Below are 19,063 nucleotides of genomic sequence, written 5' to 3' on the forward strand. Positions count from 1 at the left end.
GATCAGTATAAATAACATCAACATACGCTTACACCAACGATCGATTAAATATTCAGCAGAATGAGGATTTAAATTTTTTTTTGCAGCTGTGAAAATCATTTGCGGTGTAATTTCGAAAATGTCGAGATCAATGAGATCAGCAGGAACATTGGCAGCGGCGCGACTTGCTTGTTTATTGAAAACAGAATCTGAAGCAAATACCGGAGAAAAAATTGGTGAATAGCACGCAAGACTCGAACGTTGAGTTGGAATTTACAAAATACCCAAAACTTTTTTGGACTTCTCCGGAAGTCAGTTTGTACCTTCATAACGTAAGATTTATAGAGGCTTGAGTTCAACTTTATATATTCCGAAACTGAGAAATTTTATGAATATTTGAACAAAATGTTTCAATTATTTATTGAATGTTTATAAAGTTAACTTCACAGACCATTTTTATGATTTTGGGTGTTTGGTGATATGCCCTTACAACGGTATTTTTCTGGGACAGATTCCACCGGCGCTTCTAGTGGCCATAGAAACAATTAAAAAAAAGCAACAACGTGGTATTTACCAAATACCATCGAATATGAGTATTTCCGGTTGCCTTAATGAATTGAAGAGACCTGAAACCGACACCAGACGAACCAGACGTCACCACCTCGAATTTCAGAATACTGTGTGAACTTGATTTCCGGGCTATGGACTGGTCAACACAGGGGCACTTCCAAAGGTTCAACCGGAAAAAATGAATGATTATAACTGTTCAACCATTCTTGTGAATTTTGGTGTCCCTCTTTGTCCTTAAAACGAACTGTAATATTCAGACCAGCAATGTTATATGCTGTCATCTGGACAAGTTGTTGTGTAAACATGAAGAATGTGTTTCACAGTAAAGTTATTCGTTTTTGCCTTCCGAGTTACACCAGAACTGCATTTTTTTCTGACCCGCTCTAAAAAGTGTAGTGTGCAAATTTTTAGCTGCAGAAACGGGTGTATCGCAGCATGATGTAGCGTACTGGAGGGTAATTTCGGCATGCTGGTAAATTGGGCCTATGTCTCAGTATTTGCCTAGCATCTACGTTCACGAGAAACATTACACAAAATGTACCATAGATAATCATATTTTTGAACAACGGCTAGCTAATTTAATATTTTTTGGTGAAAAAAAAACCATAAGTTGAGCCTTTTTCATGCAATTGTTACACTAACCTTTTTTTTCTGCCTGACTTCAAGCCTCGCCTAATTCGGCCGAATAAATACCATCCACCGCTTACACTAAAAGACATCTCGTTCACCAATTTTCCGATGCAAAATTTTTCGAATTTATCCACTGAATGAACAAAAATTTTCATTGTATATCTTTTTATAACACTTATTCTACCAAAAAATTATACATTCTGCTCACATTTCTGCTTATTTTCGAAAAAAACACGATAAATTTGCCTGGTTCTCTGAAAATATTCGCGATTGTAATTTCGGCACAGTCTTATTTTCGAACACAATTCACACTACTACATTTATACATCCAGAGCTGCTAGTTTTAATTTCATCATTTTGACTAAAATCCCTAATACTGAACAGCTTTCGTCTACCAACTGGCACCCAGGCTAAAACACATACACGCTAATTGGCTTACACCCTTTTGCAAATTCAGGCAATTATTTTTGACAGGTGTTGTAGAATAAGAACACAGATACGTAAAGCTGTTGTTTTGTTTGCTTGTACAGGTACCGAAGTGTCTTTATAGTATCGAAAACATATTTCTAATAGTTAATTAGGTTGTATAAATGGACACGGCTATGAATCGCACGACGAGCCGCTGCAAAATCGTGCAGGCACCGCCAAAGAAATTGGCAATCGAGCCGGCTCTGCTAATGGATTTGTCGCTGAGAAAAAAATTCTGTTGTGAATGCTTCACATTTGGAACCAGCACCCGTTTTGAACAATCCGCAGCGTGATTTGCAGTCATCTGTGTTGACGGAATGTGACCCGCTGCTGTCGCAAATATCTCAATGTTTTGAATCACTACTTTATAATAACAATACAGGTGAGTTTATATACTGAATAATCTCTGTAGTCTGTATGTAAGTTACCTAGTTCGATTTGAATGAAGAAAAAACAAAACTCAGTCGTGCAGACGACGGTTTAGCTTTCATACATTGATTACATAGATTTCTTTTATATTATAGTGCTAAATACAGATATATTTATACTGAGTTGGTTTTCAGGAAAACAGACTCATCAACGATACAGTCAGATGCATTTGAATAGCGTCGTGGAAAAGGTTCGCTGTAAGACTTTAACTGTGTATAAAGCTTGGAAGTCTTTCGGCATCCCACGAACTACAATACAATATCGTCTCAGCGACAATTATAAACATAAGGGTTCAAGAGGTCCCAGAACAGTGTTTACTGTAGAGGAAGAAAATAAAATTGCCAACTGGTTGCTGGAGATGCAACGAAAAGGGTTTCCTGTTACCGTTGATAATTTGAAACATAAAATATCCAGCTACTTAGAATCAAACCCCAGACCAAATCTATTTCGGAAAAATGTTCCAGGTAATGATAAACAAATTTGTTCACTTGAGAAGATAACATATTGCGATAGGGGTTCTTTTATTTGTAGTCTCGTATCGTGTGATATAAAAAAAAGAGACAGGAAGAATAAATATTTCTATCTTGCATTCACTTTTTCAGGGAAAAGCTGGGTTAAAGGTTTTTTTCAAAGGCACCCAGCGCTCACAATTAGGAAACCAGAAGCAGTAACGAAAGCCAGTGCATGCGTGACTGAAAAAGATATTAAAAATTGGTTTCAAACCGTACTTGATTATTTCACGGAACACAATTTGATAGATGCACTGAATGATGCCTCACGAGTCATTAATGGCGATGAAACAGGATTCCTATTGAATACATGTCCATCACGAGTTATTGCCAAAAAAGGAGACAAGAACATACCCATTATAGAGATTGCAACAACTAAAAAAAAACATTACTGTTTTGTACTGCTTTTCCGCCGATGGATATGCCTTTCCACCAGATGTTATCTTAGCATACCGGCGGCTGCCTAAGGATATTATACGTAGCTTTCCTGGTACTTGGGGACTCGACACTAGTGACAATGGATGGATGACTACCAAAAATTTCGTTCTTTGCATTAGAAAATTGATTTACCCATCGTTAGTAGAAAGGAAAGTGAAATTCCCTGTTATTTTTTTCATCGATGGCCATAAGAGTCATACGACATTTGAAGCCGCGGAAGCGTGCCTAGAACTCGGGATCGTGCTGGTAGCTTTACACCCTAACGCAACTAGAATCATACAGCCTGCTGATGTAGGCAATTTTGGACCATTGAAGAAAAGCTGGAACAGATGTGTGGAAAATGTCCGACAGCAAGGCCATGAAATAACGTTAAAAAAATTTGGACCAGTACTAGAGCAAGCCATGAGTGAGTCCTTAAAACAAACAACAATAATCAGTTCATTCCGTCGCTGTGGAATATTTCCATTCAACGCTAATGCTGTAGACTACAGTAAGTGTTTGGGAAAATCAGTTGATCGCGGTAACGGTATGAAATTACTATCATGTATATTTACTTTCACTCATGTCATGGATATATTTTCAGGTTCTTCTTTAAACTCTGAGCTTGGAATTTTTAATGACACTTTGCAAAATACTTCTCAACCTTCAACGTCGAATTCGTTGTGGCCAATAAATGAATCAGAGGAAACACATCAATCAGTGAAAGAAAGAGATTTGAATTTTTCGAGAGATTTTAAAGAAGAGGCCGCATATAAACTCATTCAAATTGAGCCTCAAAGCATAAAACAGGACCTCATTGCGGACGAAATTAGTAACAGCGAAACTATTAAAAATAGGCGCTTGTCGGAATTTTTATTAACACCACCAACTCCGACACGAAAAGGAAAACATATTAATTTTAAACAAAAGTCATATTCAATTTTAACAGCAGCAGAAAGGTTGACAGAGTTGCGAATTGAAGAAGAAGGGAAAAATGCAGAAATGAAAAAAAAGCCGAAGCGGTCGCGAAAAGAGCAGCACTGAAGGCAGAGAAAATGCAACAGAAGAAAATCAAGGACGAAGAAAAAGCTCTGAAAGTGAAGGAGAAGGAACGGATTCAAGAGTTAAAGGAACAGCAAAACAATAGCAAAAAAGAAATGAGAAAAGGTGGATGTAAAACTAATCACCATACCCAACACCCAATTAGTTTGAAAGTTATAAGATAAGTATTTGGAAAAGAAAAAATTTAAGATAGGGAGATTTAAGAGTTTTTCTTTTACAACATTTTCATACAAAAAAATAGAATTTGTTATGAAATTGTATATCGTGTCCTATGTGGCAACAAGATGTTTATCAGACGCTAGACTCGTAGTAATTGGTTCGAAGAACTCTGAGAAGGGTAAACCAGAATGGTGACAATAGCATAAGCTTGCGAAAACGCTCAGTTTAACGAAATGTGTTGAGTATATAATAAGTAACTCGGCCCATATCAGATATATCATAGTGGGTACTATGCTTTTTAAGAGGCAAAAGTAAAACTATCCAGAATACATTTATTGTTTGGCTTTCGATTCATTTTCAACAACACTTGTCGTTTATAAAAAATTAATAAAAAATCTTTTAAATTGATTGTGACTTATTCGTGTAAAATTACTCTCCTAATTTGGTTATAAAATTATGAACAACATTTATTATTCTCGTTGTTCACAATAAAAAGATGATAGCTCATTTAAAAAATACGAACGCTGTTGAAAAAGCGGATTTTATTCTAATTTATCATACATTAATTTTCTTGCCAAACTAAATGGAGAAAAGAATAAAATATCTTGTGAATGGTGAAGAAAAAAATATCAGATTCGGAACAAAGATGTAGAACAGAAAGTAAGAACGTTATTTTTTATCGAACCAGAAATTGAAAACAAGAATTTAAAAATCAAGTTAGACCCTTTTCATATTTTTGTAACACACTTCATTACATGTCCATGTGTTGGTTATGTTTTTATTTGAAATTAGCCAATCATAACCATGCCGGAAATAGGATCGAAACAGAACCGAAAATAGATTTTTAAGACCGAAAATAAACGCTTGGAGTAGTTTGCTTTCTGTGGATATAGTTTAATTTTGAAAACGTCTGGCAATTTTCGAAATACATTTACTTATTCACAGATTGTTCGTGAATAAGGTGATGTGAAACACGTTACTATTGAATTGACAATTAGTTTTGTGTTGCCTAAAATAATTCAACGCTTCGCCTAATAGGCCGAAAATAGGTCTTTTACCCTACATGAATTTGTTGTCTACCACACCGATACCGATAGCGATTTGTTAAAAGGATTTTTCACGATTTCAAACGTTATCTTCACTAAACGAAACACTCCGCAAATAAGTATCAATGAAAACCACTTAAAGCAAAATTTCAATACTTACACAAGATTATCAAAATACCGCTACACATTGATACACAGCTTGAACGTTGAAAAGAAAACTTTTTAGCTACACTTCTGCAATCAGTTTCATCTACGATTGATTTTTGTTTAAACTAAAGAACCATTACTAAGACTCATTGATTCGAAAATGAAGTATTATCAGCACAGTTTGCCACTTTGAAACGATTAAGAAACGACGATAAAGGAGTTCTCCGAAATTGACCACCGAACGACAGCAGAGCATGCTTGCCTAAGTTTGTTTTGATTTAGTTAATTCCAAGAAGAGCACTGCGCCACTTGAGAGCGACCGCGCATGCGCAGTTGACAAGTGATAAAAATTCTCCCAACATTACTCACCCAGTAGCGTGCAGAGCGCTACAACGAAAGTGTGGCCAGTGTCGCAGAAAACTGATGTGCGATTCGATCGTAACTTAGTTTAGCTGTAGGTAGGAAGAAATCTGGCCCAAGCAAATCAGAATCGTAACGTTACCCAACTAACCGTCAAACAAACGTCCATCGGTTGGTTCCGCCATGCGATGGACGGCCGCACAACGCGTAACTCTTGGCTTGTTTGGTCCGATCGAACCAACCGACCGGGACAAGACGAAACAGTTGATTACACATACTGGTTTTTGAGTTTTGTTTTTGAATTCCGACAGGGCGGCTTACTGGTTAAGGTGTAATCAATCGTTCATCGATAGGACAGTAAAAAAAACGTAAAACATTACAGTGTGTGATCTAGTTAATTTGCACCAGAACTGAGCTGTTTTTGGCGTTGTTTCAGTCCTCTCCAGGCCAGTCGAATCACGATTGTTGACAGCTTTTCACTCGTAACCGGGAAACCAACTGTTGTTGTTGTATGCACGGCCTACTGAACTGCACAATGAAGTTCACTTCGTCGCGCCGGAAAAGAAAATGAACAAGTAACGATTCACCGCTCACGTGTAGCTAGAAACGTGCAGGACTGGCGATTAGAGGTCTCTCCGCTAACTTCCCTGTCCGTTGAATGAACAACCTAATCGGAAGTTGTTTGTTAATGTTGCATTTTTTTTGTCTCGATTTCAGAAAAATACGAAATATCCCGAATCGGATGATTGCGATTCGTTGCCACCGCCACCACCCCCGGAAGATGAGCCGCCTTACTTCGACGAGTTGCCGCCCCCGCTGCACCATCACCACAACCACTTGAGCCACCTGAACCAGCTGGATCTGGTCGGATCCAGTCCGACGGATAAGTTGTCCCGCAAGCACCGGTCCAACTCGGATAGCAGCCAGTCGAAGCAGCAGCAGTTGCGAGCCAACGGATTACAACAGCACAAGGCTCACCATCATCATCACCACCATCATCACCATCGGAACTCCAAGAGTAGCCGGGCCGATTCGGTTCTGTCGAGTGATTCCGATATACGGTTCACCCGGCGGAAGCTGGGCGACAATCAGAAGTGCGGCTGTGCGTTGATTGCCGGGTTTTTGCTGATACTGCTGTTTGCCGGTGTGGTCGTTTACGTGGGATGTAAGTAAAACAAGGAAACCATTGAAACTTTGAAACAGTTTACAATGTTTTAAAACGATTATATTGCTTGGTTCAGAATCCATTCGACAGTGTTTGCTAAAATTAAAGGGTAATATCCACCAAATGCTAAAAAAACAAGGCTTTTTTCATGATTTTTTCAAAGGACATTTGAGATGTTGGGTATATAAATAATATATGTGCAGCGATTGCCGTGAACCGCTTTTTTTTAAGTTCTTCCGCGGCGAGCAGTAGAAGTCGTGCCCAACGCCACCTATAACCGAAACAAAAATTCTTTCTTTACCTACATAAGTGTCGCTAGTGATGTACACATGATTATATTTTCATAATATTTCTTTGCAAAATGGCAACGGTTTGGAAAACAAATTCTTTTTCGACAAAAAAAAATCGACTTTAGTTGTTTAAAACTTTTGTTGTTGTTGATCAATCGCTAAAATCGTTTGTACTTCACAAGATAATCTAATAAAGAAGCTACAGTAAAATTTCAAGTAAATCGGATGTAAACTTTTTCTGTTCTACTGCTCGCCGATTTTGAAAACATGGTTTTGAGAAAAACGCGTTTAAAGTTTCAAAATGCTATAAATCTTAAGAATCGCAATAATAAAGCCCCTAATATTTTTTTTGTCTTCAGTCAGCTATCCCTGCGCCGTAAAGTTGTCCTTCCTGGGCTTTATTTTCCTCTTCCTTTTTGTTATCTGATGTGAGGCTGCGCCTAGCCTCTTTCGCGATATCGGACATGCGATGCTCAGCGACTTTGACGCGGTTGGCGTCCGATCCCACGCAAAACTCAAACTTTTTACTCATATTTAAATACTTTTGAAGATAACTCACAGTGGAAAAGTATTGAAAAGCTCGAAAAAAGAACATACACAACGAGAACGGCTGAACGACTAAACAAAGGGAAACTGTGAGTAAACCTATGCTGTAGAGACGCTATAACTGTCGAAGCTTAATGCAGCGACCTCTATACTTCAAATTTGAAACATGATAACGATCATAGGTAACTTCTGCTAGTTTACGAAGCCTTGAAATAAGAAGAAAAACGGGCATCTCCAAAAAAAAACGAAAAATGTTATTTTGGAGCATAAAACTTGTTCGGTAAAAATTTATTTAAACGAATTTTGAGCTTAGATCAGTACTTGGGCGATGTAGATTTTGATTCTAGGATAGTTTTAACATGATTTAAGCCAATAAAGAAATGACATAGAACAATTTTTTTTGTGGATTTTACCCCTTAATGATTGAGGTGACAAATAATGTGAAAATTAAAACAAGGGACCATTTTTCGTTCTTTTCAACTACGATTTTCATCCACCATTGAGAGTTTGAGAATTTTGAGATTCTATTTCATCGGTTTTTGGAATCTGTGATTTAAGATTTCAAAATTCTAGGATTCAACAATTTTTATAATCAGAAGTTTTAAATTTAAAATTTTAAAATTTTAGCATCTCCAAATTTTGAAGATTTGGCATTGCTGAATTTTTATGTCCTCGAAAATGAGGATTTATGGATTCTGGATTTTCAGCTCTCTAGTTTTTTTTGTAGTTATTTGTGTAAAAACTGAAAAAGCTGGTTTGAATTTTGGGATGAAATTCTATTTGCCAACAGAAAATTTGATTAAAAGATTTTAAGTTTTTATATATTCAAATTTTCAGACTATAAGACTGTAAAATTATCGATTTGTTGAATGTAAATTATTTTTTATGAAGCTATAATTGTAAGTGTATAAAGTTCAGGGCTTTTGGTAAAAGGATTTTCGCGGCCCCCTTGCTGGCCACGGACCCCTGGTTGGAAACCACTGCTCTACTATTATAAAATTCAAGGATCTCAAAATATGAGGATTTTGACATTTTCATTCATTATACTCTAAGAGATTTCATATTTGTAAGTTTTATCGCTTATTTTCAGGATTCCAGAATTTTTATATTTTACCCAGATTTTGAATATTTTTTAAATCGTGAACTACGGAATCTGTGGGTACTAAAATGCTAAATAGTTGGAATTTATAATATTCTCAAGCCAAAATTTCTTAGAATCAAATCTCTTGAATCCACAATTCATAAAATCTTAAATCTAGGAATTCTTTAGTAAAAAAAATTGAAACTTCTCGAAATGAAATAACCAAAAAATCATTGGTCCTAAGGTTCTAGATTCTTTCAATCCCAAAGTCATGAAATCATAAATCCCTAAATCCAAAATTTTCCGAAACCCCTTCAAATATAAAGGTCTTATACCAAAGACGTCATAAAAAATCTAAATCTATCTAGAATGTGGAGTGGCGCAATCCAAAAATTCTCTAATCCTGAATTCGTGAATTTTCAGAATCTTCGTATCCCAATTTGCAGAACTCCGAGAAAATATGTACCGTACTGCATCAAATTTCGAACACTTAAGCTATGATGTCACTTCTTGCACTAAAAAATCAACGAAAAATTAATTTTCTCGTCGACCTCAAAGGTTTAACATGTTGGTTATTTTATTTTTGTTGGAATTAAGTGCTATTTGTATAGATTCAAACAAGTTTTGCTCATTGAATTAACTGAAATTGAGAACTCGGCTTCGATTCAAATTCCGAACACTTCAATGTAATCACTAAGAGATAGATAGGCAAACCTCTCAAAACTGTCACTTTTTTTAAACGCCTGCTAGTTTCCTGGCAAGTGGTCCTACAGTGAAGAGCTATACATCACTGGGTAAAGGACATTCCAAGATACGGAATGGTATATAATAATCATACTTTTGATTACTTTAGCTATAATAGTTTGATTGTTGTTCCGAAGTATTCGAAGTTAAAGACTGTTCTAAATTTGAGTCCAAACGGTATTAGTGCCAAAATCCTGAAAATAATTAAATCAATAGAAAACTTTGGAAATCTAGAACCTGAACTCCAATGATCCAAAATTTAAAAATTCTGATTTTCAAGCTCAAAACCCCAAAAATATGTAAAAATACTTAGATTTATTAGTCCTCAAACCAAATACACCCGAAATTTTTAAAAGCAGAATCCAACAATAAAAACATTGGAATCCCTAAATTCAAATCCTAGATCGTGAGATCCTGAATCAAAACTCCTAAAATTTGAGCATCTCAAAATCATACTCAAACTATCTGACATTCTAAAATATAATAAAATTGTAAAGTCCTGTCGTATGTGTTGTAAATCGGCTTTTATTTCACTTAGTAACTCAATCCTTTATTTGAAATGATGTCCGAACCGTAAATGGATTGACAAAAAATGGAACTGTGAAAGTTAACTTAGGGCATCTTCAGCGGTGGTCTATTTTTGGAAAAATTTTATACTAGATTTACACCAGAAAAACCTGAATAGAACTTGCTAAAATAGACCAACTTCGCGTTTCTCGCACCAGTAATGTATATTTTATTGTTTTAAACCGCTGACATCTGTCACCCGTCAACAATTCAAAACCCAATGCTACAGTTTCCCATGAGACTCGTTATAATATAAAGTGCTCCATATTCAACAAACAGGAATTAAATAATCTTTACGCACATTAAATGATTACTTTGACAAGACACTTTATATCCACGGGACTATGGATTTAACGGTTTGAGCTAAACGTCAGTGACATTTCTCAGGAAGGATTGGTATGATCGAAAAATTATTGCTGCAAGTGGGCTTCGGAGGAAAAACATTTGATCGCGGAGATATTCGCCTTTCGTTTTCGTTCCATCTATTTCTTAGATCTTAAAATCTTGCAGTTCTACAAACTTGGGCTCGTTTCTGAGGATATTGTAACAAGCCTGCATTTTGAAAGTGTCTTCGGGGTACATTTTTCTGGCTTCTTGAGACTGATCGGTGTTGGTAGTTCCACTACAATTGAGGCAGTTAACGAAGGCTAGAAAGCCAACGTATGAGTGTAATCTTTCACGGCTTTTCAGAATTCTCCGTTTTGCTGGTCGGTTTCCTTGATGAAGTCTTTAGTTTTTTTCAGCCAAGAACGACAAAACTTTTCTTCCGAAAAACCACAAAAATGAATTGTGGAATTGATGTGAAAAATCTTTGTTTAGTTTATCCCACAATGCACGCTAAGCTTATATAGAAATACCTAAAAATGAGCTATTCAATTAAAATATGACATTTTACCTGTGTTATAGAACGATCTATTTCTTGTTCCAAAAAGTGACAAAAACATATCAAAACCTATATCAGTTCCAAAATTTTTCAGTTTAGATCTGGTATAAAACAAAACTTACAACACCAGTGCAGCAGTGAGTTTGAATTTGTTCCAAAAAAAATAAAACAAAACAACGATTTGGACCACCGCTGAAGATGCCCTTATGATGGTGAGCAGGAAAACATGATAAAAATTAATAGATGAAATTCGAACATTTACTGAAGAAGGATGGCAAACTTAACAAGTTACATAGACTGTCGAATATTGGTGAAATATCCTTAAATGCAAGCTATTTGAAACCCTAAAAATTCAATTTCGTCACTTCGAAATCTCGAAATCAAAAATATATTTCCATCCCAGATTCAGAACTTCTAAATTTCTAGAAACGAAAATTTTTTGAAACTCTAGACTGATCTTAATGGGATTTATGATTTCAGTTTTACATAATTCCAGAGCTTTGGATTTTGGATGCTTGTGTTTCACGTTTTTTAACATTCGAATTTACGGCTCAAAAGAATAGGGATTTTCGAAATTATTTCTTGTTTTAGATCTCAAGAGGTCTGAACTTCTAGATTCTAGAGTTTGTAGATTTGTAGATCTCATGATTCAATGATTTTATATTTTTTGAGTTACTGGCTTCAAAAACTAAAGTATCTTGGGATTTGGATTTCTGGCTTTCGAAATTCCAGCATTTTTGGGATTCAGGAATCATTTTCAAAATTGTATTAAGAACATTTTAAGGTTCGCTTTTATATTTTAAAAACTTCAGATTTTAAATTTAGAAGTATTTTACTATTTTAGGTTTGCTAAGTTCCTTTAATTGTATGAAAAGGATTTCGAGATTTGGGAATATTTTATTTTTTGTTCACTGATTATACCTGATTACTGATTTTCGTTTTTATTCGCAGGCGGTGAAGTTTTCTTCAAGAATTTCAGAGTTTACATGAATCATTAATTTTCTGCGTACTTGCTTAGGGGCCATCCACATTCCACGTGGATAGATTTTTAACGATTTTAACCCCCCCCCCCCTCTCCTTCCGTGGACAACTGCCCATATATTTTCTATAAAAATTTTATATGGACCATGCTCGAATGACATATCGCAGACAACGATCAACGGAAACCTGCTGTAGGTTACTCCATGCCGTTTATCGAGCCCTACTCTATCTGGTGGTGGAACTGTAGAATCTGACAGTGGAGTTGTGGATCACCTCCGAATGAGCGTTGCTGCCACACCGGTTACCCAGGGATCTGGGGATCTGTCCGTCAAGCACAAGGAAATAGAGGTGGAAGAAGAGAAAAAAGTCGTACGTTCTTACAGTTCCACAGTTCTTCTGTTACAGTCAAGAATATTCATTATCAATTTAATACTGGATAGACTATAATAATGTTAGACCTACAGTGGCGGAGGTAGTGATAAGTTCAATTATTCATAATTTATATACCACAAATCATAGGTATTTATGAAAATTTCTTAACCTGGTATATAACTTTGTTCGAGTTCGGCTACTTGCTCCGAATCAGACGTTGTTCTGAGCCGCTCCTAACATGAAGAACAGACGCCGAATGTTTGGCAGGTAATTAGCGTTATCGAGGGTGCACCACGTGGAGGTGAACTACCGTGCAAACCGTAATTAATAACTAAAACTAACTTAATTGTGTTAAAATTTTTGGGACTCAAGAATACTTGAATTAGAAAATTTATGATTTTATGTTTTATCAGAGCTAAATCTTCAAAATTTCAAGAATAAGTATTCTAGAATTTTAATTTCGGATTCAAGGAATCACGATTCATCGGATTATACGGGTTCTTTAAAAGTTTATATTCAATAATTAAATTTTTTTGATTTTTTTTCTATTTCATTATATGATTATTATAAGGACTCTTTGATTTTATGATTATAGAATTTTAAAATTTTCACTATCGGAATGTAATATCTTGGGATCCCAAAACTCAAAAAAAAAAAAAAGATTTTAAAGACTGTGAAATAATCGATTTGTAGCATTTATGGATTTAGTCGTTCCATGGATTGTATGTTTTTTATAAAATTCAGGTCTTTGAATTTCACGAATTTTAGATTTTGAGATTCAAGCATTCTAAGACTTCAATATTCTACCATTTCAGAAATTTTGATTGCATCGTTTCAGAATTGCAGAATTTTAATGTATTTGGATTTCATGATTTTGGGAATTGAAGATTCTATGTTTTTTCGATCACAGAAGAACTGCAGGGTAGGTTCAGGAATTTCAGAATTCAGAATTTTGGGTGTGAAGTTTTGCATATTTGAAATTTTAACATTGTATTGTAGGATTCAAGGACTTTGAGGTTCTGGGATGTTAATATTCAAGAGTGTCTGAATTTTTAAAATATTTTGCATTTGATTGGCTCCTTGATTATTGAATTTTAAAATTAGGATTATTGAATTTTAAATTAAGGAAATTAACGATATTTTACTGGTAAATCTCAAGATATTTGAATTTTTTTTTACTGGTAAATCTCAAAATATATGAGTTTTATAATACTAGAAATTGCCTCTCCCAGCTGGTCTCGAGGTACGATGCTGGCCTAACAAGCCAGTCGTCGTAGGTTCGAGTCTCGGCTCGGGAGAGACTGTTAGTGTCAGTAGGATCGTAGCGCTAGCCCCGCAATTGCCCTATACACTTAACAGTTGGCTGCGAAGTCTGTGTATAATAAACAGAAGGTCGAGTTCCGATACGAAATGTAGCACCAAGGCTTTGCTTTTTTAATACTAGAAATTAGAAATTTGAGAGTTATAGGATTTCATAATTCTGGATTTGATAAGTTTCAGAACTTTTAGTTCTCGAGAGTTTGGGATTCTAATATTGAATAATATCAGCATTTAAGTACATTGAAGTTGCTTTTAATGCATCTCTTTCGCGGACTCCAGAGTCGTTTTTTGACTTTAAATTTTAGAGTTATAACATTTTTAGAAACTAAGATTTTGAGATTACTGGAGTTAAGATAGTAGAAATAAAAGATTTTTGGAGAATTTCAAAACTTTCAGTTTCGAAAACTTGGTGGTTAAGGTTTTAACATATTTGGCATTTCAGAAACATTCCATTTCAGGATTTATGATTTTTGACTCAGGAATCAATTTTGAAAACTAATGGATTTTGGGTACCTTTATTTTGCATTTTTTAACTTTTGATTTTACGGCACAAACGAATTTTTAGATTCTACGCTTTAAATTTTTTGATTATGGGTTTCAGAGTTTGATGGTTCTTCGATTTTATATTCGTTATATTTTTAAAATTTCAAAATTTTCAGATTTGAGGAATTCAAGATAGTAGCAATCATAGGGTTAGGGATTTTCGACTTTGAAGATTTATTAATTTTAGCTTTTTCAGGATGTTGGATATGTTTCAGGATTAGTTTTTTGATACTTTCGATATACGAGGATTCTAGAATATCACGATTTAATGGAGACGATTTAAGATAGATTCTATAGATACGATTTTAGTATTTTTTTTTTAGATGATGAAGTTCAATGATTTCCATGAAGATCTTGGGATTTTAATTTTTTAGACTGGTATTTTAAGAATTTTTGATTTGAATTCGTTTGTGTTTATTTTATCAGTTATTATGTTTTGATGCTACGAATTTAAATCTTAGATTGCAGACATTTCTGGAATCATGTGACTCTTTATTGTTTTATTTCGGGATTCCATGACATAAGGGGTTTGGAATTTTAGGATTCTAGGATTTAAAAATTCTAGAATTAGGATTTCTAGATCTCATGCTCCAAAAATTTTGCGTTTAAACATTTAAAATTTTGGAATACAAAGATCTTATATATTTAAAATAATTGGCTTCTTAGACTGAAGTATTTTGGGATTTGGATTTCAGGATTTCAATATTCTAGCATTGTTGAAATTTGGGATTTAAGAATCTTTTTAAAATTAAAATAAATAAATTTTATAGTTAGCTCTCAGATTTAGAAAACTTCAGATTTTAGCATTTAAGTTTTTTTACGATTAGTGAACAAATCACTGATTTTTTACGCGGACTTCAGAACTTATGCGATTTTTTTTCTTGTCTTTAATTACTTACAAACTTGACGGTCCTGGTCCACCGTGTCTTCGACGAGTTAAAGGGGTGAATTAAGCGATCTCTATTACCGAGGATTACCCGCCTTTGCCGTCACCTGGCGCACACTGTTTCCAAAGCTGCAAAAACGTGATCGAAATTATTTTGACCCAAAAAACTTGATTTTAGAGCCACAGTGTCTTCAGTAAAGTTATTCCATTAATTATTCTCCATGTAATAGAAGTTACAATTTTGTGATTAATCCACATAACAGTGAAAAGCGAATATTACTTTTCTCAGTTTTGCATATAAAAATTCATCGTGTTCGCCAAAGTTGTAGCACATATCATAAGAAACAACTCTGTCGAAGACACCATACTTCTATCTGTCTATTTAAATGGACTTATGTAGAGTTTTCCTCAGATTACCACTAAAAATCAGTTTTTTCAATATAACTTTCAATAGTGATTTTCTATAATTTTCCAATGTTCTACAATGTTGTTAGTTATAACAAAACAAACAATGTCTGCGAAGCAAGTTTATTTTTATCTCACATATTTCTCTGGTTATTGCCGTTTTTTATTAGAACAATGCAATAATTTACCAACAGATATCTTCAGAATCTGCAAATATCTGCAGACTAAACCATTTCTATATTAAAGTATAACTAAAACATCATTCAATCCAGATATAGGCATTTGTCGCTCGCTGTCTCCTGTGTTTATATCTGTAAGTAAATTGGTGCATTATTTTAATAAAAATCTTCAATAACTAAATAAATAAAAGAAATAAAAATAAGCTTCCTTCGGTGAACTCGTGTGTTTTATTATACCGGAAAACACTGCAGAACATTAAAAAATTTTAGAAAATCACTATAAAAAGTTATATTGAAAAAAATATTTTTAGGGGCAATCTAAAGGAATCTTAACAATAGCTTATTTAAATTGGCAGATAGAAATATGGTGTCTTCAACAAAGTTGTTTGTTATAAAATATGCTAAAACATTCCTGGATTTTTATATGCAAAAATGAGAAAAATAAAATTCGTTTCTCTCTTTTGGGTGGACTAATCACAAAATTCTAGCTTTCATAAAATGAAGAATAATTAACAAAACAACTTTGCTGAGGACACTATGGCTCCAAACTCAATTTTTCTTTGAGTAAAAAAGTAATTAGTGTGAATTAGTGCATTATTTAAGTAGATATCGTCAATAACTAAAAAAATATGGTAGATAAAAATAAACTACCTTTGAAGAAATTGTTTGTTTTAGTATAGGAAACAATATTATAGAACATTGAAAAATTGTAGTAAATCACAACCAAAAGTTATATCGAAAGAACTGATTTTTAGTGGCAATCTGTAAAAAACTCCATATAAGTCCATTAAAATAGGCAGATAGAAGTATGGTGTCTCTGACAAAGTTGTCTCTTATGATATGTGCAACAACTTTGCCAAACACGATGAATTTTTATATGAAAAAATGAAAAAAGTAAAATTCGCTTTTCACTGTTAAGTGGATTGATCACAAAACTGTAGCTTCTATAACATGAAGAATAATTAATGGAACAACTTTGCTGAAGACACTATGGCTCTTAAATCAAGTTTTTTGGGTCAAAATGAATTCGATCACGTTTTTGCAGCTTTGGAAACAGTGTGTGGCGGCCGGAAAAGTTGTCGTTGACAGTCTGAATATCGTTGGTCGGACTGCGTTGCCAAGAGCCTCTGGGTCTGCCTCTTCTGCTTCAGACCCTTGTAGGGTCTGACAAGACGCCGTTGAGCTTGGGATTGGCTTATCTGGAACTCTTCTATGCCTGAGTTTTCGTGATTGAGCTGGTCAAAGTTTTTTTTTCGTTTTTTGTCCTGTTCCAATTCGTGTTCGCCAATAAACCTGATCGATTTTTTATTTAATTTTCCGTAACGTTTTTGTTTATTCTGGTACAGTAGGTTGTGGGCCCAAGGTCCCCATTCCACTGACATCTTGAAGAAATCCGTGTTTCGAGTTCAGCTGCACGCTCCGTTTAGACGCTGTTCTGAGCCGCTCCTGACATGGGAACAGACGCCCAAGTATATGCTATAACTAGGCGTTATTCAGGTTGCGCCACATGGAGGCGTACTACCGAGCAACCTTTATTTTTTACGTAGATCTCGAAATTTACTCGTTTTTCTAACGCGGACTTTGGAACTGTAACTTTTTGCAATTTGAAAACTTAATTATGTTAAAATTTTTGGAACTTAAGAATACTTGAAATAGAAAACTCTTGACTTTAGGTTTATGTGAATTCAGGGATTGATTTTCAAAATTTCACGAATTGAAATATTAATTTTAGTTTTGGACCCCCATCCGCCCATATGCAACGAAACGTAACGCCAACACTAACCCCCCCATAAAAATAACGTAACACTGATCTTACCGCAAGGATATCCCCTCTCCCCTAATGAGCGTTACGTAATTTACGGATGCCGACTGATTGAAATTTTTGGATTTATTTTATATGATCCTCGGAATGCAGAATTTGGTGGGAGGAGAACTGGCAGCACTGCCAACTGATAGTACGGGCTTTGAAACTTCTCCGTTAAATTTTTCGATTTTCGAGTGATTTATGCGGACACATTTGCTGCAAAATGAAGAGACGTGATCCTAGTTGTTTTATTCACGTGGTAATTGTGAAGTTTTAGTTAAAATCAGAGTGTTTCTAGCATGGGGGTGATAAATTCATCCACGTTTTACAATTGCAAACCGCACGGCCAGAGAAGTTGGGCAAGTGTGAGTGCAAACTCTGTGCTTTTCTATATATCTTTTCTGTACGTTCTATGTTTAAAATTTGACATTTTCAACTGTGGAAAGCTATGAATCGAGATTTGAGGATTTTATATCGCGTTTTACAACTCACTTATATATTATTTACCTCATCGCTTATGTCGAATTGTATATACTCGATCATATTTACATTGCCTCCAGGGGAACTCATTACCATTACAGAATAGACCAGAGTAAACGACATCCAAGAATTTGAACCAGAAGAATCATTATCATATTTTATTAATTTAAAACATGTGAATAATACTTTATTCAACAGCTTACAGTGGTTGTAAGTCTAGAAATTGTTTCGCGTAGTTTTGTGGATTATTTGTTGTGATTTTTCTAGCTGTCACTTTCCACGGTGATACAACCTTTCCTTTCCGTCGCAGTCGTGGAGATGCAGAGGAACTCGGTCCCTGCCAACAACGGCTGTTACACCTCCTTCCTTACAACCGCCTTCCTTACCCCAACGATCGTAAGGACGTGGCCGGCGCCGTTATCGATCCATACAAAGCGGTCGTCAATGGATTGTTGTACCCTGAAGATGGCGAACTAATCTCAAGTAGCCATATACGTGGTTCCTTGTGCAACTTCACTAGCTCAGATCGATTACGAAGGAGCAGAAAATGTGCGATCGTAAAGCTCAAGCTCCTCGGAATGCAGAATTTCGTCGATCTAGAATTTTTCAGGTCTTACGATTATTTATTTATAGAATTTTACGATTTTATGATTATAGAAACTTGGATTTTCTAGATTTCAAAACTTTGCGCTCTTAGGTGCTTATGATTTAGATATATTCGTGCATCCCTAACTTTGGCATTCTATTCAAACCTTTGGTCATATATTTTATACTCTTTTGCACCAACAATTCCTCATTCGAAAATCTATCTTCCTTCACAGACACCTACCTGCGACCGGAACCTCTGCCGGATCGGATATTCCGTGGGCGGCTGCGGGTTGTCGAGGGTGATCACTGGACTCCGGAGTTGGCCGATCAAAACTCAAGCCGGTTTCAGCAGCGGGCGCGAGACTACCGAGAACGAATCAACCTAATTATGCGACGATCTGACCTACGGGAACCGTACGAGGGTAGCGAGATCCTCGCCCTGGATGGGTAAGT

The 19,063-nt window shown here is 35.4% G+C and overlaps 3 protein-coding genes across 9 annotated transcripts in view; 2 read left to right on the forward strand and 1 right to left on the reverse strand.

Annotated features, from left to right (window-relative positions):
- LOC129717463 (uncharacterized) overlaps nt 1-19,063 on the forward strand; it is a 215,617-nt gene that overhangs the window by 193,561 nt on the left and 2,993 nt on the right. For all 3 annotated transcript variants that reach the window (XM_055667369.1, XM_055667370.1, XM_055667371.1), the window contains exons 3-4: nt 6,494-6,941; nt 18,844-19,057. In XM_055667369.1, the coding sequence (XP_055523344.1) occupies nt 6,494-6,941; nt 18,844-19,057 (662 nt within the window). The remainder of the gene's footprint in view (nt 1-6,493; nt 6,942-18,843; nt 19,058-19,063) is intronic.
- The window catches only part of LOC129717460 (uncharacterized), a 50,515-nt gene that overhangs the window by 7,325 nt on the left and 24,127 nt on the right, over nt 1-19,063 (reverse strand). For 2 of the 4 annotated variants that reach the window (XM_055667362.1, XM_055667363.1), the window contains exon 1: nt 5,430-5,685. The exons of the other annotated variants lie outside the window; for them this stretch is intronic. The gene's annotated coding sequence lies outside the window, so the exon portion shown is untranslated. Of the gene's footprint in view, nt 1-5,429; nt 5,686-19,063 lie in introns of those variants that run through there. 4 annotated transcript variants of the gene reach the window in all.
- Nucleotides 1,239-4,334, forward strand: LOC129717471 (uncharacterized). Of its 2 annotated transcripts, XR_008726677.1 has the most exons (4): nt 1,239-2,029; nt 2,211-2,540; nt 2,679-3,549; nt 3,607-4,334. XR_008726677.1 is itself a non-coding variant. In XM_055667383.1 (2 exons), the coding sequence occupies exons 1-2, from the start codon at nt 3,111-3,113 to the stop codon at nt 4,044-4,046; spliced, it is 879 nt and encodes a 292-aa protein (XP_055523358.1). In that variant the 5' UTR covers nt 2,955-3,110; the 3' UTR covers nt 4,047-4,334. The 2 variants fall into 2 exon arrangements, 1 of the variants encoding a protein (XP_055523358.1); XM_055667383.1 differs by lacking the exons at nt 1,239-2,029; nt 2,211-2,540 and having other exon boundaries at nt 2,955-3,549.

The sequence above is a fragment of the Wyeomyia smithii genome, chromosome 1 (genome assembly GCF_029784165.1).
Source record: "Wyeomyia smithii strain HCP4-BCI-WySm-NY-G18 chromosome 1, ASM2978416v1, whole genome shotgun sequence".
Classification (NCBI taxonomy): Eukaryota; Metazoa; Arthropoda; class Insecta; order Diptera; family Culicidae; genus Wyeomyia; species Wyeomyia smithii.